This window comes from Cyberlindnera jadinii (genome assembly GCF_001661405.1).
Source record: "Cyberlindnera jadinii NRRL Y-1542 unplaced genomic scaffold CYBJAscaffold_1, whole genome shotgun sequence".
In the NCBI taxonomy this organism is placed as follows: domain Eukaryota; kingdom Fungi; phylum Ascomycota; class Saccharomycetes; order Phaffomycetales; family Wickerhamomycetaceae; genus Williopsis; species Williopsis jadinii.
This window is the reverse complement of record NW_017963652.1, coordinates 983,081-1,001,235: the sequence shown is the minus strand read 5'-3', so window position 1 is coordinate 1,001,235 and position 18,155 is coordinate 983,081. Positions and strand designations below refer to the sequence as shown.

General features: G+C 44.3%; 11 protein-coding genes across 11 annotated transcripts; 7 read left to right on the top strand and 4 right to left on the bottom strand.

Moving 5' to 3' along the window:
* Positions 1–1,400: 1,400 nt before the first annotated feature.
* Positions 1,401–3,077, top strand: TGL4 (triacylglycerol lipase; the record flags this gene model as incomplete). The annotated part of the gene is made up of 1 exon (XM_020212371.1): positions 1,401–3,077. A coding segment is annotated over one exon (1,677 nt), but the record flags the coding sequence as incomplete, so codon positions are not given.
* A 918-nt stretch (positions 3,078–3,995) lies between these two features.
* Positions 3,996–4,676, bottom strand: TVP38 (Tvp38p; the record flags this gene model as incomplete). The annotated part of the gene is made up of 1 exon (XM_020212203.1): positions 3,996–4,676. A coding segment is annotated over one exon (681 nt), but the record flags the coding sequence as incomplete, so codon positions are not given.
* A 452-nt stretch (positions 4,677–5,128) lies between these two features.
* Positions 5,129–7,143, top strand: CYBJADRAFT_7904 (S1 family peptidase). The gene has a single exon (XM_020217938.1). It carries the CDS (start codon positions 5,452–5,454, stop codon positions 6,994–6,996), a length of 1,545 nt encoding a protein of 514 aa, XP_020073207.1. The 5' UTR covers positions 5,129–5,451; the 3' UTR covers positions 6,997–7,143.
* A 149-nt stretch (positions 7,144–7,292) lies between these two features.
* ARO2 (bifunctional chorismate synthase/riboflavin reductase [NAD(P)H] ARO2) lies at positions 7,293–8,423 on the top strand (the record flags this gene model as incomplete). Its single annotated transcript, XM_020212420.1, has 1 exon — positions 7,293–8,423. The coding sequence occupies one exon, from the start codon at positions 7,293–7,295 to the stop codon at positions 8,421–8,423; it is 1,131 nt and encodes a 376-aa protein (XP_020073206.1).
* Positions 8,424–8,647: 224 nt separating this feature from the next.
* On the top strand, positions 8,648–9,353 carry VPS71 (Vps71p; the record flags this gene model as incomplete). The annotated part of the gene is made up of 1 exon (XM_020217278.1): positions 8,648–9,353. The coding sequence occupies one exon, from the start codon at positions 8,648–8,650 to the stop codon at positions 9,263–9,265; it is 618 nt and encodes a 205-aa protein (XP_020073205.1). The 3' UTR covers positions 9,266–9,353.
* Positions 9,354–9,434: 81 nt separating this feature from the next.
* On the top strand, positions 9,435–11,078 carry ARH1 (NADPH-adrenodoxin reductase; the record flags this gene model as incomplete). Its single annotated transcript, XM_020213251.1, has 2 exons — positions 9,435–10,843; positions 10,916–11,078. Exons 1-2 carry the CDS (start codon positions 9,561–9,563, stop codon positions 11,076–11,078), a joined length of 1,446 nt encoding a protein of 481 aa, XP_020073204.1. The 5' UTR covers positions 9,435–9,560.
* A 262-nt stretch (positions 11,079–11,340) lies between these two features.
* Positions 11,341–11,792, bottom strand: ATP17 (F1F0 ATP synthase subunit f; the record flags this gene model as incomplete). Its single annotated transcript, XM_020213117.2, has 2 exons — positions 11,716–11,792; positions 11,341–11,589 (listed from the first exon to the last, which is right to left on the bottom strand). The coding sequence occupies exons 1-2, from the start codon at positions 11,776–11,778 to the stop codon at positions 11,341–11,343; spliced, it is 312 nt and encodes a 103-aa protein (XP_020073203.1). The 5' UTR covers positions 11,779–11,792.
* A 248-nt stretch (positions 11,793–12,040) lies between these two features.
* LSM6 (U4/U6-U5 snRNP complex subunit LSM6) lies at positions 12,041–12,481 on the bottom strand. The gene is made up of 3 exons (XM_020214068.1): positions 12,338–12,481; positions 12,156–12,269; positions 12,041–12,091 (listed from the first exon to the last, which is right to left on the bottom strand). Exons 1-3 carry the CDS (start codon positions 12,444–12,446, stop codon positions 12,069–12,071), a joined length of 246 nt encoding a protein of 81 aa, XP_020073202.1. The 5' UTR covers positions 12,447–12,481; the 3' UTR covers positions 12,041–12,068.
* Positions 12,482–13,484: 1,003 nt separating this feature from the next.
* Positions 13,485–14,313, top strand: CYBJADRAFT_165492 (uncharacterized protein). Its single transcript, XM_020214067.1, has one exon. The coding sequence runs from the start codon at positions 13,545–13,547 to the stop codon at positions 13,884–13,886; it is 342 nt and encodes a 113-aa protein (XP_020073201.1). The 5' UTR covers positions 13,485–13,544; the 3' UTR covers positions 13,887–14,313.
* A 107-nt stretch (positions 14,314–14,420) lies between these two features.
* RGA2 (GTPase-activating protein RGA2) lies at positions 14,421–17,624 on the top strand. Its single transcript, XM_020214066.1, has one exon. The coding sequence runs from the start codon at positions 14,719–14,721 to the stop codon at positions 17,596–17,598; it is 2,880 nt and encodes a 959-aa protein (XP_020073200.1). The 5' UTR covers positions 14,421–14,718; the 3' UTR covers positions 17,599–17,624.
* A 101-nt stretch (positions 17,625–17,725) lies between these two features.
* SDH6 (Sdh6p) lies at positions 17,726–18,097 on the bottom strand (the record flags this gene model as incomplete). Its single annotated transcript, XM_020216136.1, has 3 exons — positions 17,726–17,849; positions 17,907–17,938; positions 18,005–18,097. 3 exons carry the CDS (start codon positions 18,095–18,097, stop codon positions 17,726–17,728), a joined length of 249 nt encoding a protein of 82 aa, XP_020073199.1.
* Positions 18,098–18,155: the final 58 nt, after the last annotated feature.

The window sequence follows — 18,155 nt, the reverse complement described above, 5'->3', positions numbered from 1 at the left end:
TCCTTTATGAGCCTTTGTTTACACAACAAACCTGGGAATTAATACCGATGGGCTCTTCTTTGGTTTGGACAAATAAACACAAAGAGACAAAAAAAGAAAAAAAAAAAGACCATGGCGCACTGCGCCGATAAAATTTCGCAGCGCTTTTCAAGAGCGACGCGTCGGTCAACTGAAAACTTTCACCACGCGTAGTGCGTGCGCATGAGAGAGAGAGTACGCAAGTTTAAGGCAACAAATACGGGCGTAGGAGTCGATTTTGAGAGAGAGACTTTGTAGACAGAAGGCAGTTAGTCGGGATTATGTTAGTTGGCTTGTACGTGTTCTCGCGTTTGTAGTCAGTTTATGTCGATTATGAGTGAACAATTGTTTGAGCTTGCCTTTCTGGCATTGGTGTGTCTTGGTCTGACCTGCCGGCGCAGGCAAGTCTCACCATTGAATAGTACAGTTATGATATGTTTACAGTCCACAAGATGAGGGTGCGACGCCCAGATTGGTCTGCTGATGATTCGGAGGTCAACATTGATACGCAGAGGCCTGTTATTGAATACAATCTTGGAAGGTAGGCTTGGAGGAAGGCTTGGAAGAAGGCTTGAGCCAGCCCAGTATGTTAGGACAAATCCGAATTGAGCGTGTCGAGGGCCCGAAAGCGATAAAAAGTACATCTGAATGGCCATGACACTCAGCCCCCAGCATGGACAAGGATGTTGTCATACGTGCTTGGGATGTACGACTTGGTATAGCCATTACTGCGCATATATACACATGTCTTTGTGCAAGTCGGCGAAGCACAGACTCCGCACTGTGAATATGTAACCTTCCTAGTAAGCATATCACCATAGCCTTCTTTAATGGACTGTAAATCAGGAAAACATAAGACTATCCTATCCACGCAACAGAATCCCTATCTACTTACCAAACTATACACCAGTTCCCGATCCAATCATTGACACAGACCACGCAACTGAATTTATTCGCTCTCAAGTACACCGTCCATTTCCATCAACCCAATCAACATAGACTTATGACGTAATAAAGTAGAGCAGTGATCTGTGTGTGCCCCAGGCCCAAAAGTGGTGTCCGGATGTATATATGTCCGGATGTCTTCCAGTCGGAATATTTTAGGTAGTCTCGGCATTTTGGCGATGAGATGTGGAGAAGGAGAACGACGGAAAGCAGCAGGGCCCTATACCGGGCCCCTCAAAAAGGCTTCTCGAGCAAGAACGTGTGACACATTTTGTAGCGCACAGAAGGTTTACGTATTAGGGCTCGTAGGTTTCAGGAGAAACAGATTCCAACCTAATCAGCTCTGGGATAATTGCTTTTTTGAAGTTGAAGTTATAAAGTGGACACAAGCTTATAAGTCCATAGTGTTTTAGGGCTTACCATACAACGAGGGAACGATGAGCTCGATAACAGAGTCGCTTGTTAACAAGTACAAGAATACCCATAAGGACGCGTCATTATTATCTTCACAGTCAGCAGACGCGTTGAAAAACGACTCGACGGACGAAATTGCATCATTCTGGAGCTCAGTGCAGCATTTGGTCTCATCCACAGCTTGTGGACTGGCAGAGTTGGTGTACCGTACCGGTAAACAGGATTTCACGGATAAGGAACGGGTCGAAAAGCTTCTTATACAAAAGAAAACAGCAGTATCATACGAACAGTGGCTATCTGCTTGTAAGGAGCTGGATGAGCTACAAAACTTGAATGTTTGGAAACAGGAGAAGAAATCAACACTATACGATTGGGAACTCGTTGAAAAGAATTTGATGGACCTGCGCCATGCTAGGGAATCTGGTGATATCAAGACACTGATCTACCTTATACGTACAACCTGGTCCAGAAATGTTGGAAATATCGGGAATGAGAACCTCTATCGTCACTCACATATAGGAACAAAGGTTTTAATTGAGGAATACCTGCATGAATGCCAACTTGCGCTCGATATGGTCACCGCTGAGGATAACGGTATTGAAGATAAGTATGTTCTTGGAATGCTTACGCAAACGAGAAAAAACATTGGAAGAACTGCGTTAGTGTTGTCTGGCGGTGGATGCTTTGGTATGTTCCACATTGGTGTCTTAGCTTCGCTATTAGAGACGGAATCCTTACCGAGAATAGTGTCAGGAAGCTCAGCTGGTGCTATAGTGGCCAGCATCTTATGTGTCCACAATAAAACCGAACTTGTTGAGCTTATCGGAACCATTGTGGAAAAGAACTTCGATATATTTGATGACGTTACAAGCAAAGAGGGTTTCCTCAGATGCTTGTCCAGACTATTCAAATATGGAACTTGGTTTGATAGTCAAAAGTTGAGGGAAACAATGGTTGACTTTTTAGGTGACCTCACTTTTAGAGAGGCCTATTACAGAACTGGTAAAATACTGAATATCACGGTCTCACCTGCCAGTGTGCATGAACATCCACGCTTATTGAACTACTTAACTGCGCCGTCGGTTCTGATCTGGTCAGCTGTTTGTGCATCTTGCTCGCTTCCTGGAATGTTCCCATCTTCCACTATCTACGAAAAGAATCCCAAGACTGGTGCAACGCAGGAATGGAACCATTCTTCTATTAAGTTTGTCGATGGCTCAGTGTATAATGACCTCCCTATCGCAAGATTATCCGAGATGTTCAACGTTGACCATATCATTGCGTGTCAAGTGAACCCTCATGTTGTGCCATTTTTGAAGCTATCAGTCAGCTGTGTTGGTGGTGAAGTTGAACCAGGTTACAGTGCTATTCTGAAGACTAAACTTAGTCAATTATATGGTGTTTGGTCTGCGGAAGTATCACACTACTTGGAAATGTCTGCTGAGATTGGAATTTCAAGAAATTGGTGTACGAAGTTTCGTTCTATGCTTTCACAACAATATACTGGTGATATAACCATATTACCGGATTTGTCAGAGGTTACTAGACTCAACAAGATGCTCACAAATCCATCCCCTGAATATTTGCTTGAAATAACTTTGAAAGGTGCTAGGGCAACTTGGCCAAAAGTCTCCATCATAAGTAACCATTGTGGGTTAGAATTTGCACTGGATCGTGCAATTAACAAGCTCAAGAGCAGAAACTTTAAAGACTTAACATCTCATCTGACCTTGGTGAACAAGAACAGCTTTAGCGACTCATCAAAGCTTTTAAAGGCCAAGTCTGAACAGACCAAGACGAACAGCAAGAATCATGTCCGTCATCGATCTGAGACTCTGACACTGGGTCGTTTGAAGACATTGAGACATGTCCAGTCACATATAAGCGTCACGACTTCACCCACCAAAAGGTTGACGACCCCAGTAAATCGGTTCCATAGATCATACTCTGCAAGCAACGAAAATGAAGGGAGTTTCTTTTATCCTAAATCATTTGCTGTTCCAACATCTGAAGCCACTTCACCAGCAGCTACTAGGGGTAGAGATGAATATTTTGTTCAACAAGGGGAATCTCCAACAAAAAGAGGTGGAACGAGATCTTTGATCGCTAGCAGAAGTTCCAATTTTATCATGTCAACGTCTAGCAGCTCTGATCACCTTTTCCTTGGACCAAGTGGTGCAAAGTCTACAAAGTATAATAACATTGACGACTCAGACGGATTGTTCTTGTCCAGGAATGATACAGCGTCTCCATCGTACGATTCCCAAATGGATGATGATACGGATCCAGTGAAAGTTGCTGACCAGTTGTCGCTTAGCAAATAGAGCTCATAATCATGCAATTGTTCATTCCGACTGGTGCTGTTTATGAAGCTACGAATATAATTTACCCTCTATAACGAAAGCCCAACCTATTATTACAACTGTTTGTCCAATGGAAAACAAAGCACTTCAGACAGTATTAACTCCATCCTTGGTAAACACTGTCTATATATCGTAACTATCATCGCTATCATGAATTTCTGGCTGTGTATGTAAGCTCAGAACATCAGTATCGTCAACATCATCGTAACCCACTTGTCTCTCCAACTCATCCTCCGTTCTACCAATGGCACTGTACTCCAATTCCTTTATTCTGTTTGCAGTCTTTGTGAACAATAGCCATCCAGTCAAGGTTAATACCGAAACTGTCAGGACAATTGATAAAACATCCAATACAATTGACCAAGTATTTGTTGTCTGACCAATATCCTTGAGCTTCTGCCCAACAAACAGGTACATGACAAGTTTTGGGGAGCTTATGAAACTTCCCAAGAAGTAATTGAGCAGGGTTACGCCCGGAATTGCAGCCAATGCACCGTTACACAGGGAGTATGGGAATGGGCATACTCGTATCAAGGCTAAGAGCCAAAAGCTATTGTTATCTTGCAGCACTGAAGATAACGCAAGTAGTTTCTTATTGCGGTTGATTATGGCCTTTGCTCTGGCTTTCAAGACGTATCTGAATAGAACGAAAGCAGCCACCGAGCCCGATATAGATCCAGCAACGATGATTAACCAGCCTTTGAGTGTGATTCCATAAACCGCACCCACGACGGTGTTGACAAAGCTGAAACCAATCACTGGTGGGAATGAGATAATGAAGAGCGCACCCATCAGCGCAAAGGGCAACCATGGTATTTCAGCCCATATCTCCGAGTACTCGGCCACCTTGTGTAAGAGATACTTGTGGTATATCAGAAATAGCACACCCGCAACACTGCCACAACATGCCAATATCACTGCGATGATTTTACTCCACCACGGTTGTCTATTCCAGACATCCACCACGGTTCTGGTGGTATTCAGCGCCTCTTCCCTTGCCGACTGGAGAAGTGTACGGAACGAAGAGGGCTCATCCTCGAATGGCCCCTGGGTTTCTAACGGCATTGTTGTAGCTCCTTCTGTCTCCTTACCTGTCGTTGTATATGATACTCGCAGCTATCAATTCACCGTTTATAGCAAAGATCGGTATAACGGAAAAGCTCCGTTAAGAGTTATTCCGGTCTCAGAATGTCCCCATCACAGAATGTCCCCACCACAGAATGTCCCCACGAACAAGGACAAAAACCAAAAAAGGACAAATAAACATCCGAAAGGGCAACTTCCGAACTGGGACAAAATGTCCACAATCCAGCGCTGCTTGGATAACTTTGCCTCAAAGGGAACAAGAAAAATTCCCCCAGCCTTTTGACTCCTGGTGAGACGTCATGGTTTCTTCGGTTTTCTTGATTTCTGCAGCGGTTTTTGTGGAGATTTGTAAGGTCGCTTTTCTGATGATCGATTATAAGGGCGGTTTAAAGGCCTGTGGATTCTTCCGTGAGCGCATTTAGATCTTCACATACTGGATAAACATCGAGGACTTTCAAGCAGACACCTCTGTCGATCGTTGTCTTTCTGCCTATAACTTGCGCCCCCTGCTAGACATTTTGCTTTCTTATCATATCGTTTGTACAATTTGGACGGTGGCCTCTTCCAATCTTGCGTATTTGTTTTAGCGCTAGGTGCATTTCAAAGAGCGTTTGCTGATTGATCTATGTCGTTGTGGTATTATACGCCGGTTGCGATCCACTTGGTGTGCAACAAGGTGAAGTCTGCGTGCAGTGGTGTGCTCCTATTCAATGGCCAGTCCAGCGAGCACTATGTGCTTACGATATGCGACGTGACGTTCCCCGAGAGGCAGTCGTATAAGCTCACAGCTCCGCTCTTGATAGACAGTTCATCTGTTAGTTGGGTGCCTTTGGAGCTTGTCGATGTGCGTTACTTCCAGGAGGATAACGATGGGACACAGGAACAGAGCTTTTACTCGTTGTTGAAAGGATTCGAAAAGAACAATACCTTCAAGTTGAAACCGTCCCCGAGCGAGCGGCTATCAGTTCTTCATCTGAAAGTGCCAGAGCGGCTACGGGAGGATATCTCTGTCAAACAGTTGTTTGACGTTAACCTGTTGAAGCCGTTTGCATTCAAACAGTCATCGCTTGTCCCCATCCCAACAAAGATCACAATAGATTGTTGTCCATTTAGCTTGACGAACACAGCCTTGTTCATTAACCACAAGCTCTTCGGGAGCGTCAACTACAAGACCAAAACCGGTCAACTGTACTTCAGTGATGTCAAGTACCTTGATGATACAATTGGATCAGCAGTGACCATGGATTCCACTTCATCGTGCCTGGGGTTAGTTGCAGGTGCTTTGTCCAAGACGAACGGAGATGGTGAAATTCTAGTTATCGCATCTTGGGATACCATTTTTGGATTGCTTAGATATCGGAGCTTTAACTTCTCATCACCGAAAGTGGAACAAGCATTAACCACACAGGAAGCAATGTCCAAGGGCTGGTATGATCCACTGGCATCTGTGGTTCGTATATCCGTGAACTCATCAGATGGTTGCTTTTGGGGAAGCGGTGTGATCATTAGCAATGACCTAATTGTTACAAATAAACACGTTGTTGAGGAGCATTCAACGATTAACGATCTTACAATTTCCGCACCTTACAGCTCTAAGGTGCTGTTGAAACTATCTGACGTTAAAATCGTTTCCTGTCCACTTGTTGGATTTGACCTCTGCTTCCTTCAACTTCAAAAGCCACTGGCTACAATGAGACCGGCAAAGTTATGTGACAGTTATGCTTCAGAGATGCTGTCCTTACAAGTCGGCATGCCGGTGATGTCGATTGGGTACGGGTTACTTTTCAACGATGACACAAGCGATTTGAAGCCATTTGTGAATGAAGGGCATATCAACAAGATAATCACTAGACACTTGGAGGACCTTGCTCACTTGGAAATGACTATGATGATTGTGTCTGCAGCTTGTTGGAATGGATCGTCCGGTGGTGGATTGTTCAACACCAAAGGTGAGCTAGTAGGTATCATGACTTCTAACGGTAAGTTATCAAATGGAGAAGTGATGGCAAACTTTACATTGTCAATACCTATAAACATCGTTAGCAAATGTGTCAAGATGTTAAGATCAGGCTCCAAGCCTGTTGAACTTCAAACCACAATTCCTACTCTCTGGTCATTGCAAAACACCCATGATAACATAGACATATCGCCACTCGCATGGAAATTGTAACCTGTCAAATGTGAATGTGATAGACTCTTCTATAAAAACACTTAATAGACATTAAAAAGAATCAGAGGAGACAGTGCTTCTTCACGTCTTCCTCTGCCAAAATCATGGGGTTATTATTTGGTGTAAGGGTTATTAGGTGTCTGGGTGTGGAATCCTCAGCACGTCGTCGTGGCCATGAAATTTTCTTTCTGAGCCCGATGAGTCGAAACTTTTCGAGCTGCGGACGAGAGCTTTTGACATTCTTTGACTCATAAAGAGGGCCTACTAAATATAAACAAAAATAGCTTTTTACCACTATGTCCTCGTTTGGTACATTGTTCAAGGTGACTACTTATGGTGAATCTCACTGTAAATCAGTGGGATGTATTGTTGACGGTGTTCCACCGGGTCTTGAGCTGACCGAGGATGACATTCAACCTCAGCTTACAAGAAGAAGACCTGGTCAATCAAAGCTCACAACTCCAAGAAACGAAAAGGACAGGGTGTTCATTCAAAGTGGTACCGAGAAGGGTAAAACCCTAGGTACTCCAATTGGTATGCTTGTGGCTAACGAGGATCAGAGACCACACGATTATTCTGAAACTGATCTCTACCCAAGACCTTCACATGCGGACTACACCTATTTGTGCAAATATGGTATCAAGGCCGCATCTGGTGGTGGTCGTTCTTCAGCAAGAGAAACCATTGGTAGAGTCGCTGCTGGTGCGATTGCTGAGAAGTTCTTGAAGAAGGCCAACAACGTTGAGATTGTTGCGTTTGTCTCCCAAGTTGGTTCTGTGAAGATCAACAGAGACGCACAGGATCCAAAATTCATTGAGCTTTTGAACACAGTTACCAGAGAACAGGTAGACGCTGCTGGCCCAATCCGTTGTCCAGACCCAACTGTTGCTGATGCCATGACCAAGGCAGTTGAAGACGCTAGAGATTCAAAGGATTCCATCGGTGGTGTTGTCACATGTGTAATTCGTAACGTTCCTATCGGTCTTGGTGAGCCAGTCTTTGACAAGCTTGAAGCGCAATTGGCACACGCTATGCTGTCCCTCCCAGCCACAAAGGGTTTTGAGATCGGTTCCGGCTTTGCTGGTGTCGAAATCCCAGGATCCAAGCACAACGACGCCTTCTACTTTGACGAAGAGACAAACAGATTGAGAACAAAGACTAACAACTCCGGTGGTATCCAAGGTGGTATCTCCAACGGTGAAAACATCTACTTCTCTGTTGCCTTTAAATCTGTGGCAACAATCTCCAAGGAACAAGCCACTGCAACCTATGATGGTAAGAAAGGTGTGCTTGCTGCCAGAGGCCGTCATGACCCAAATGTCACTCCAAGAGCCATCCCAATCGTCGAGGCCATGGCTGCTCTTGTCCTTGCTGACAACTTGTTGATTCAAAAGTCCAGAGATGCTGCTCATGCCATCGTTGCCTGAACAGATGGATTACGTATATAGATTCGATACAACGGATTATGGAGATGATATAAGTTCAATGTTGTAGACCAGTGCTGTGCTATACATAGGCAAAGCACCACCCGGACACCACCCGGACACCACCCAGACACCAACTTGGTTTCTAGACCGAGCTTCTGTTGTTTTGATGAAGCTCACCACGCTGTTGATCACGTTGTTACGGAGCATCGAGGACAGAGAGGGCGATGTCGTTTGTAGAGGAGATCATCCCAGCGTACTACAACAAAGATGTCTATTTCACATCATCAGTTTCGGCGCCGTCGAGATCCAAGCACAAGTTGGCCACACAGGAGAGTAAAAACCGTAAGAGATTAGCACCTGGCTCCTACAATTTGGCCACCATAGAGTCCAACGTTCACGGGACTGCGCTGACAGAGGACCTCGTGGAGGCTAAGAACTCCATCAAGCGGTTCAACGAGCTTGATAGGGAGAACTACAACGAGAATGCCCGTATAGATCTCCCCAAGGTTGGCTTCAAATTTGACTACCCACGGTACCCGCAGGTCAAGCAGAAGTACCCTAAAATGAAGCAGAAGCAGAGTGCAATGCAACACGTCAGGAAAGTGCTCACGTCTAGAAGAGGACTTGCGAATTATCTGGATGAGGATGAGAGATTTGCAACCATCTTGTTCAACAAAGTCAGTAGGAAGAAGAACACCATGCTAGTTGTTGCTAACAAGAAGCTATGCTCCATCTGTGGTGATAACGCTCCCGGAAGCTGTGTAAGGTGCTTTGCCAGGGTGTGCAGTGTGAAGTGCTCATCTGTACACAACGAGACAAGATGCCCAAACTACTATGGCTAGGCTTGTTGATCAAGTTGAGCATGCCTGTCATCGTTTATCTTAGGACTATACAAGAGTACTGTGTGTATGTCTGTATATGGAATACTGACGCAATTAGAGCACAATACTCAGTGTGATCTATCATAGTTGTATATGCCATTACGAAGCCATCCTCTTTCATTACCTCCATCTTGTCCTCTGTGAAGTCCGCGCACGGAGATCTCATCGCTCCGGACCCGTAAGGTATAAAAACCACATTAGCATGATATTTCCCTTTAGCCATTCACGTAGTTAGAACCACGACACCATCACATCAATGATCAGGCCCAGAATTCAGCTTGGAGGTGTGTCTCTTCGTAGACTCCAGTCCACATTGAAAGTTGCGATAGTGGGCTCTGGTCCTTCCGGGTTCTACACTGCTCACGATCTGCTGAAGAAACCTAATGTACAGGTCACCATGTTTGAGAAGTTACCAACACCATTTGGACTTTCGAGATATGGTGTTGCACCAGACCACCCGGAGGTGAAGAATTGCGAGGAGACGTTCACAGAGGCTGCAGAGAACGACCTGTTCGAGTTTGTTGGGAACGTTGAAGTTGGTAAGGATGTCTCTATTGAACATCTTCAGAAGAGCTTTAACGGCGTGGTATTTGCATATGGGTGTGACCAAGGCAATAAATTGGGGATCAAAGGCGAAGACAGTGCCGGTGTTATCAATGCACACGAGTTTGTTGCCTGGTACAATGGTAATCCTAATATTTGGAACACAGGTGCACCTCCACTGGACAGAGTTGAGAACGTTGTGATCATTGGTAATGGTAACGTGGCGATGGACATTGCTCGTATCTTGCTGATGCCTGTGGAAGACTTAGAACACACCGACATTGCTAGCCATGCTGTGAGCTTGCTGAAGAAGAGCACAGTGAAGAACATTCGCATTGTTGCTCGTAGAGGGTTTGTTGAAAGTGCCTTCACTACTAAGGAGATCAGAGAATTGCTTCAACTGGAGCAGTACGGTGTTAAATTTGACGGAATAGATCAGCAGATTGTTGAGACTCTGTTGCCTTTGCAGAAGAAGCTGGAGAGGGTACAGAAGAGGAAATTAACAACTGTTCTTGAGTATATGAAACCGGCTTCTGAAAGAAAGGGCAAGCTCAAGTACGTCGTTCCGTCGGATGTTAGAAAGTCGTGGTCATTAGATTACCTTCTTTCCCCTATAGAGATAAAGTCCAATGATAAGGATACCTCCTTGGTGTCTGAGATCGTGTTCCAGAAGAATAGATTGCACCAAGACTCACCTGAGGGACCAGTTCAAGTGCAGCATATTCCAAATAACTACGAGACGATCAAGACCGACCTTGTCATTACGAGTTTGGGATTCAAAGGATCCTCATTGAACGGATTTGAAGAGCTAGGTATACAGTTTGACAAGCGCAGAGGTGTCATTGTTAACGACAGCTCAAGAGTGCTGGACAACACCAACGAGGTCATCCCAGGATTGTACGCCTCTGGTTGGATTAAAAATGCTAAGAAGGGTCCAATCTTGAATGCTCTTGTGGATTCCAACGCTGTGACAGAAGCTATAATGAAGGATTACGAGTCTGGTGCTATCAGACGCGACGCACCTGGACTGAAGGGACTAGAGTTACCAAAGGATCACACGAATTGGAGAGATTGGCAGACTCTAGACAGCTTTGAACTGGCATTTGGCCAGAGTCATGATAAGCATAGATGGAAAGTTCCTAGAGTCAGTGATATGCTAGAGATCATCGAGGACAATTCAACACAGGATGAAAAGCTGAGCAAGTTTAAAGACCAATTAGAAGCACTGTGATCATAGAACGTCTACGTGTCTGTTGTTTTCCTGTGTTATATATATGTCATAAGAACCCTTTGGAATTGAAGTGATATATAATTCCATTCTAAGTTTCATTTCTTTAGTTTTAAATCGTTGTCGTACATTTCATACACCAAAACATGATGGACCTCAGCTCGAGAGACAGGGTCACGTTGCGGTATAAGAACTAGCGGCATTTCTGTTTCTTTTGTTCCTTAATTTGTTGAATATCAAGTCCACACGGAGAAGGAGGGAGCGTTTAGTGGTGCTCGCCGTCCTTGTGGTGACGCAAGTGGAAGTAGTACTCCAAGGAGTAACCAAAGACCAAGACGAAAGCAGCCAAGTGAACCAATGGCTTACCGGTAGCGTTGTCACCGTCAAAGAACTTAGCTTTGTAACGACCAATCAAACCGGTTGGCTTGACGGCTGGGGCTGGACCTTGTGGCAAAGTCTTGTAGAACTCAACAACAGAAGCCAGTCTCTTAGCAGCTGGGTTGGAACCGATGGCCTAAACATGGATGCCTGTGTTAGTTTCCTTGGATCCCATGAACCTTCCGAAATTTAAAGGAGTAAACACCTCTCTTGGGCAACAACGTGCAAAGCATCACGGAAGAACGGCGATTGAGCAACTTACCTTAGCAGAGGCGATCTTTGGTGGAATCAAAGTGGACAATTGACGTCTGATGATGAAGGACATTGTTGAATTCTCTGTTTACTACTCTTCCTCTCAGGCAAAGAGGTGTGTTTTCGTTTTGCTTGTGGACGTTTAATTTTTCCCACCAAACCGCGGAGACCTCCAATTGGCGAGGCATAAGTGCCTGGTGAGGTGGTAGTTGAGAGTTATGCAGACTGCCGAATTCGGAAATGCTATCGTCTACATCAGTGTATAGCATATCTCGGCATATTGGTTTGGTGGTTGGGAGACAGGGTCTGGGTGATGCTACGAATGGTTTAAGCAAAAGGGAAGCAAGTCTATTAAATATATCTTCACTCCTGTGATATGTAGAGAACTAGATTTGTTAGTATTCACCATAAAGCAAAGTACAGGTTTTACTTGGATTCGGGTCCACTCACCATTGTTTGCACGGATGAACACATCACCGTATTTGTTCGTTATTTGTCCACCGACGTACTCCTCAGCCTCCTCCAGTGCAACGTTCATATAGCCATCAATGCTATCAAGGTTTCCTAGGAGGTGTTAGTACTGGGCTCTGAATACTTTCAGCGTTCAGCTTCTCTTTCACGTAATAACTTACCGTGGTACTCTTCACCGGAATATAACTTGACGATGACTTTTGATCCTGTAATTTCGGACAAAAATTGTGATGGAGCGGAGACAGCTTGTTCTTCACCAGCTTCTGACATGATGTATATATGGTCTTTCAAGAGGTTAAAAGTGGTCGAGCTGTTAGCGGGTTCAACCATGTTCATTGGAATCTATTTAGCAGTGTCAGAGAAATTCGCGAAGCTTCTCTGGATGATCCGAGGTGTAAGTCCCCGGAATATCTCTTCTGCTGCATGGCTGATATCTACAGAAACCTCTTAGATCCTTCCTTCATACAGACTGAGCCATCTCTGTTTGTTGTGATGAGTAGCTCCGTGCAGTGTGAATGCTTCATTGTGTAAGCTGTGCGTTGTTCATAAGTGACTGTCGTTTGTTATAATGACTTGTGTTGAAAGTTTGCTTGATCTATTTTGATGGTGATCTCTTCAAGTTCGCAGTCATCAGACACTTGTAGGAGTATTCATATGTGATTATGTAGAGAACTCCAAGAACAATAGTATTTGAGTCATCATAGCCTCCTCTACCATGTTGTCTTGTACGTCCTCGAACTCTTTGTGAGTTATAGTACGTGACTTATCACGTACGTCAATTCATAGACTGAATTATATCGACGCAATTCATACAGAACAGTATTTACCACTTCATAATCATTAACGTATTAACTCTTAATGCGTCGAAGCTGGCTAAGTCAGATCTTGAATGAAACTGTATCTACATCATTGACCTTTCTCCTCGACTTCTACGCGACGAGCCTCCCATATCACTCCGTAGCGTTGCACAACAATCACAATCTCACGAAGACCCTTGTTAATGAAGTTCCAGTAAGTGTGCAGTTGTCTACGGTTCCTTTATCTTGTTGAACCTTGAACTACACTCCGATCTTGAATGCATTCAAGTTCCTGTATTCTTTTGTAACTGTGCAGTCTTACGCATGCCAACCAAGAGACTGCCGATATTCACTAGCTTATCCCTAAAGGAAGACCACTCCAAGAATGATATTCAACCAATCTTCTCCACAACATGTTCTATCTTATTCCCATTTGAATGTGTATTGTGCAACATTGAATGGCCAATAACTAGACAATAAATGCAAAAGCGGCAGATGGATGCTCTGCTCTGTAAATTACGTACATAAACATGCATATTACCCGATCTTTTACGCACTTAGAGCGGCATTCATGCATGATCCTACGTTTTGTTTCGGAACTTCAGATTTCCTCTATGAATCACCGGGGCTTTCAAGTTTCTCTTCTCCTTCCGATGCTCTACTTTTGCCAACCCAGAATGTAAATATTCCATGCAATTTCATCTTTTGGAGAGCATGCCGCTACTTGTTATCAGTACTTTCAGTTTTAGGAGACTTTCCCTTTTTCATTTTTGCATTTCAATCAGTGCGAGCCTATTACATGATTACCAGGACAACGTCGAGATGTACACTTGCAACTGGTGGTAAGACGAGGGCAATGTACAACACCGATACCACTTCTTTAGCGACGAAAACCACAACATGCACACGCTAATGACAACTTTGACAGCCATCCAGTCATTCCCACTGCGCAAATGAAACACCAACAGTCTCATTATTTGGTGGGCAGTGACGCACCAGTGTCTCGACTTGGTCCCGTTTTCGCGTTGGCGCTTCCTTGCCAACGCGAAAATGGCGAAAAGCTCACAGAACTGTCTAATAATAACATTTCCCTTTACGGCAATTCAAAAATACAACGTACCCACTCAATTAGGGCAAATCTCTGCCCTAATTGAACAACCATAGAGCCCTTGGTATATCTCAAACACGACACTACACTCTTTGCTCAACAGAAACAGCACTTCCGTTATCTTTGAATGCACACTTCTCCCTCCAAAAATGCGTGTTGATCTGCAAAAACCACCTTGGAATCTGAAATGAAATTCCGACCTGCTACCAAAAGTTCGGATCTACCGCCTTTTTTTCTTTCTTCCACATTTCCCCTAATTTCGTACAGGTGACTTCAGGTACCAAATTTGGATCCATTTTTTTTTTTGCCCTCCTCTCTTTCGTTGGAACTCCCAGGAGAGTGAGATTTTACGCCCTGGCTCCATTCTCTAGTCAGACAGAGATATTCACTTACCACATCTCACTGGTGGGAATAGAAAGAGGACACTGGTGGTTGTGAAATTTGCAAGGGATAGTAGCAAAGAAGCAACACAGAGCTGTGTTTGAGTGCATTCCCTCCACGACTATAATAGCAAGCCTGGACGGTGTTTTGTTGTATTCGTCATTGTCAATCAAGAATTACACACGCGGACCATCTCCACTGATTAGAGCGCTCCGTATACCCCTTTACATCTGTTACGAAACATATCTCGACACCAATGGCAGAAGCGCTCGAGGAGTCGTCGTTCATCGATGACGATAGCGAGACACATCTCTGCAGGCGGTGTAACCTGCCCATAAGTGAAGGGCACGCGTATGAGCTTGGGGGTGATAGATGGCACATGTACTGTTTCAGCTGCTCCAAATGTACAAAGCTATTGGGCACCAGCTCGAACTTCCTGGTGTTGGGTACCGGCGACTTGATCTGCTCCGATTGCTCATACGCTTGTAACGCATGTGGCAAGAAGATTGACGATTTGGCAATATTGACTGGAGATCAAGCATACTGTTCTACGTGTTTCTGTTGTCGCAATTGTAAGAAGAGGATCGAGGACCTGAAGTATGCCAGAACGTCAAAGGGCTTGTTTTGTATGTCGTGCCACGAGAAGCTGTTGGAGAGAAAAAGACAGCACGAGCACGAGAAGAAGAAGAGGAATAGCCAGAAGAATGCAACCAACAGGACATCAACAATGGATAAGTCGTTACCAGAAGTCCCGCTAGCTTGTGAGCCTTTAAACTATTCGAGCCCAGGGTCTACACTCTCTGTGTCTGGGGAGGCTAAGCTTGATGACTTGACGTTTGGTACGACGGATACCCTTGACATTCCAATGAGGTCGCCAGCAAGAACTCCAAAGTCAGCTGACAAGAAAGCAGATATGATGCTCGATGATCCGGTTTCATTCTCACCAACAAAGGCTTTGAACAATGTATCCCCTAGAGCTCATCCCACAGATGCTTTTTCAAAACCTAATGATGAGAAGTTGGACTATATGAAAACAAGGACCCCAAGAGGTGCTAGACCTTCCTCTCCTATGAGACAAGTTGAAAACAGCGATAATAGACATGCCCACGTTGTTGAGTCGCTAAGCTCGAGCTCTTCGACGAATATACTCTCCAGCTATACAAAGAAGGAGAACACTGCTTCTCCTGCAAGAAAAAGTCCTCCTCCAAAAGTGGCTGCACCATCTTTACCCCCAGATGACGATTTCATCGATATGGATGATAGTGACAACGATATAATTACACCGGACTATTTGAAGGAAACTAGAGGGTTCGGTAGCACAATGAAGCACAGTGATAGTATACCCACAGGACTCAACATTCAAGGCTTACAATCGTTTGATGAGGATTTCAACCATACATTAACAACAACTACTGTTGCTAAAGAACGCAAGGATTCCTTTCCTACTGATCCTCTCGAAGGAACTTCCGCTGATCCAAAACAGTTCATGTCACCTGGGCCCTTGAAGAAAACTGCCCAGACAAACCTCACGAATGCTACTGAACCATCGTCGTCGCTATCTAGGTCGCTGTCCCTGAGATCTCCAAAGAACTTTTTGAGCTTTAGAAAGCACAAGAAGACTCCTTCACAAAACTCTTTGGAGAGTTATAAAATTTCGTCTCCAATGATTGACAACACAAATACTGGACCTTTTAATGAAGCTCATGAAGACACAACCATCGAATCCCTTACGATGACCCCGAAGACCAACAAGCACTCACCATACCAAGGAGCTGCGCTATTCACAACACCTCCAGTACCAACTACTCACCACCACCATCATCACCATAGTCATACAAATCGAAAGCTATCAACTCATAGCAGATCCAGATCGGACATCAACACAGGAGACGATGTTATATCTTCCGAGCTGGAGTTGAGATCTCTGAGAACGGAAATTTCAAATCTGAAAATGGCAAAGAGCTCTTTACTTGCTGAGATATCTCAGCTATCGTCACAACGAGATACTTTGAACCTGGAAATTTTACAATTGCACACGAAGTTTGAGGAGCTCAAGATTATCGGGCAGTCATCAAAATCGTCATTAGAGGACGTTTCAGAGATACCTGCTTCCGGAACTTCGTCTACGTATTCGGGAAGTCAAGCACAACTTGCCGCGACCGTATCTGCATCCAACTCATCCACTACTGTTCCTCTCATAACCACCAACGATAGCAGTGTTCAAATGATGGAAGATGGTAAACAGCCAAGATCCAAAGCACGTTTCTGGAAACGTGGCAACTTCTTCAGCAAGTCCGAACTCTTATCATCATCTGTGTCATCCAATTCAATCAATCAAATGGGGAACGATTCCAACAAGAATGGAAACCCGCAGATTTCTGCACCTATTATGAGAAAAGAGGAGACTGATGAGCTCGGTGGAAACGACAACAAGAAGTTGTTGAATACAAAGGGCATAGCTGTGGAACAGGTTCAACTGTTGAAGCATAGTGGGACGCATGGACTAATCATGTCTGATCTATTCAGCTCATCATTAGAAGCTCGTGCTCAATATGAGAACAGACCAATCCCATTGATTGTCACAAGACTAATCAATGAAATTGAAAAACGTGGGTTAGATTCTGAAGGTATTTACAGAAAGAACGGTGCATCTTCCCAGACCAATGCCATAATCAAGGCATTCAACAACTTGTACCAGGCTGAGACTTCGAGTGAGTTGGAAAATAGCCTGCAAGTTGGTGATGTCAACGCCATATCGAGTGCACTGAAGAGGTACCTCTACTTCCATTTGCCGGAGCCCGTAATAACAACACATGAGTATGAGACGTTCATCTCGATCAACCGCATACCCAGCGATCAAGACAAGTTGAGTGCATTGGCGAAGGTTGTCCTTTCCCTACCAAAGACAAACGAATTGACCCTGGTTGCCATGTTGAGACATTTGAAGAGAGTTGAAAGCATGTCTACAGTTAACAAGATGACATACCATAATTTGGCCGTTGTGTTTGCACCAACATTCACACGGACCAGTGACGGTGAAAAGGAGCTCCTGGATATGGCACAGCGGAACAACGTTACTGAATTTTTGCTAATGAGACAAGATGAAATCTTGCAACTCGTTGATGAACAATATTGAAAGGGTATCACAACCTCCACCCCCAAAGTGCTGTTCAATAAATGAAAGCTAATTAATCGTATGAAAAAGGCTGTAGATTGCAATATGTACATATATCTCAAACCAAGTAAAGCTCCAGAATACAGGCTCATTTGATGTCTTTAATCTCGGGAGCTGAAAACATTTCAAACCGTCTGTATCCAGTTCTCAGCAGATATTCGATGGTTGAGTACTCCTTTTTCGGCAGCTTTTGGTGCTTCTTGAACTCGTTTCTTTGGTGTGTTAGTACGTTGCAGTCAACAGCCAGCAGCCGATATACAGTGACCTACCTTGAATACTCTATAAAGTGATGTTGGTTTTCCTACAATTAGAGAGTTAGCGATTAGCGGACATAATGGCGTAAAACAACCAACCAGTCATAGCTTACCTTTGGCTTTGTGAAGCTAGCACGCAGGCATTTTCTGTACAGTCTCAGCACTTCCTTCTGTAACCCGGATAACCTCTTCACCTTTGGAGGCATCTCGTAGCGTGTTGTTGGTGTGTAGTTGATGTGTGAATTTGTTGTCTGAGAGGTCTGG

Coding starts and splice junctions, on each gene's coding strand:
- RGA2 (XM_020214066.1), top strand. CDS start 14,719: ATGGCAGAAGCGCTCGAGGAGTCGTCGTTCATCGATGACGATAGCGAG.
- CYBJADRAFT_7904 (XM_020217938.1), top strand. CDS start 5,452: ATGTCGTTGTGGTATTATACGCCGGTTGCGATCCACTTGGTGTGCAAC.
- CYBJADRAFT_165492 (XM_020214067.1), top strand. CDS start 13,545: ATGCATGATCCTACGTTTTGTTTCGGAACTTCAGATTTCCTCTATGAA.
- LSM6 (XM_020214068.1), bottom strand. CDS start 12,446: ATGTCAGAAGCTGGTGAAGAACAAGCTGTCTCCGCTCCATCACAATTT. Junction 12,270..12,337: donor TTCCGGTGAAGAGTACCACG/GTAAGTTATTAC, acceptor AACACCTCCTAG/GAAACCTTGATAGCATTGAT. Junction 12,092..12,155: donor GTTCATCCGTGCAAACAATG/GTGAGTGGACCC, acceptor TAACAAATCTAG/TTCTCTACATATCACAGGAG.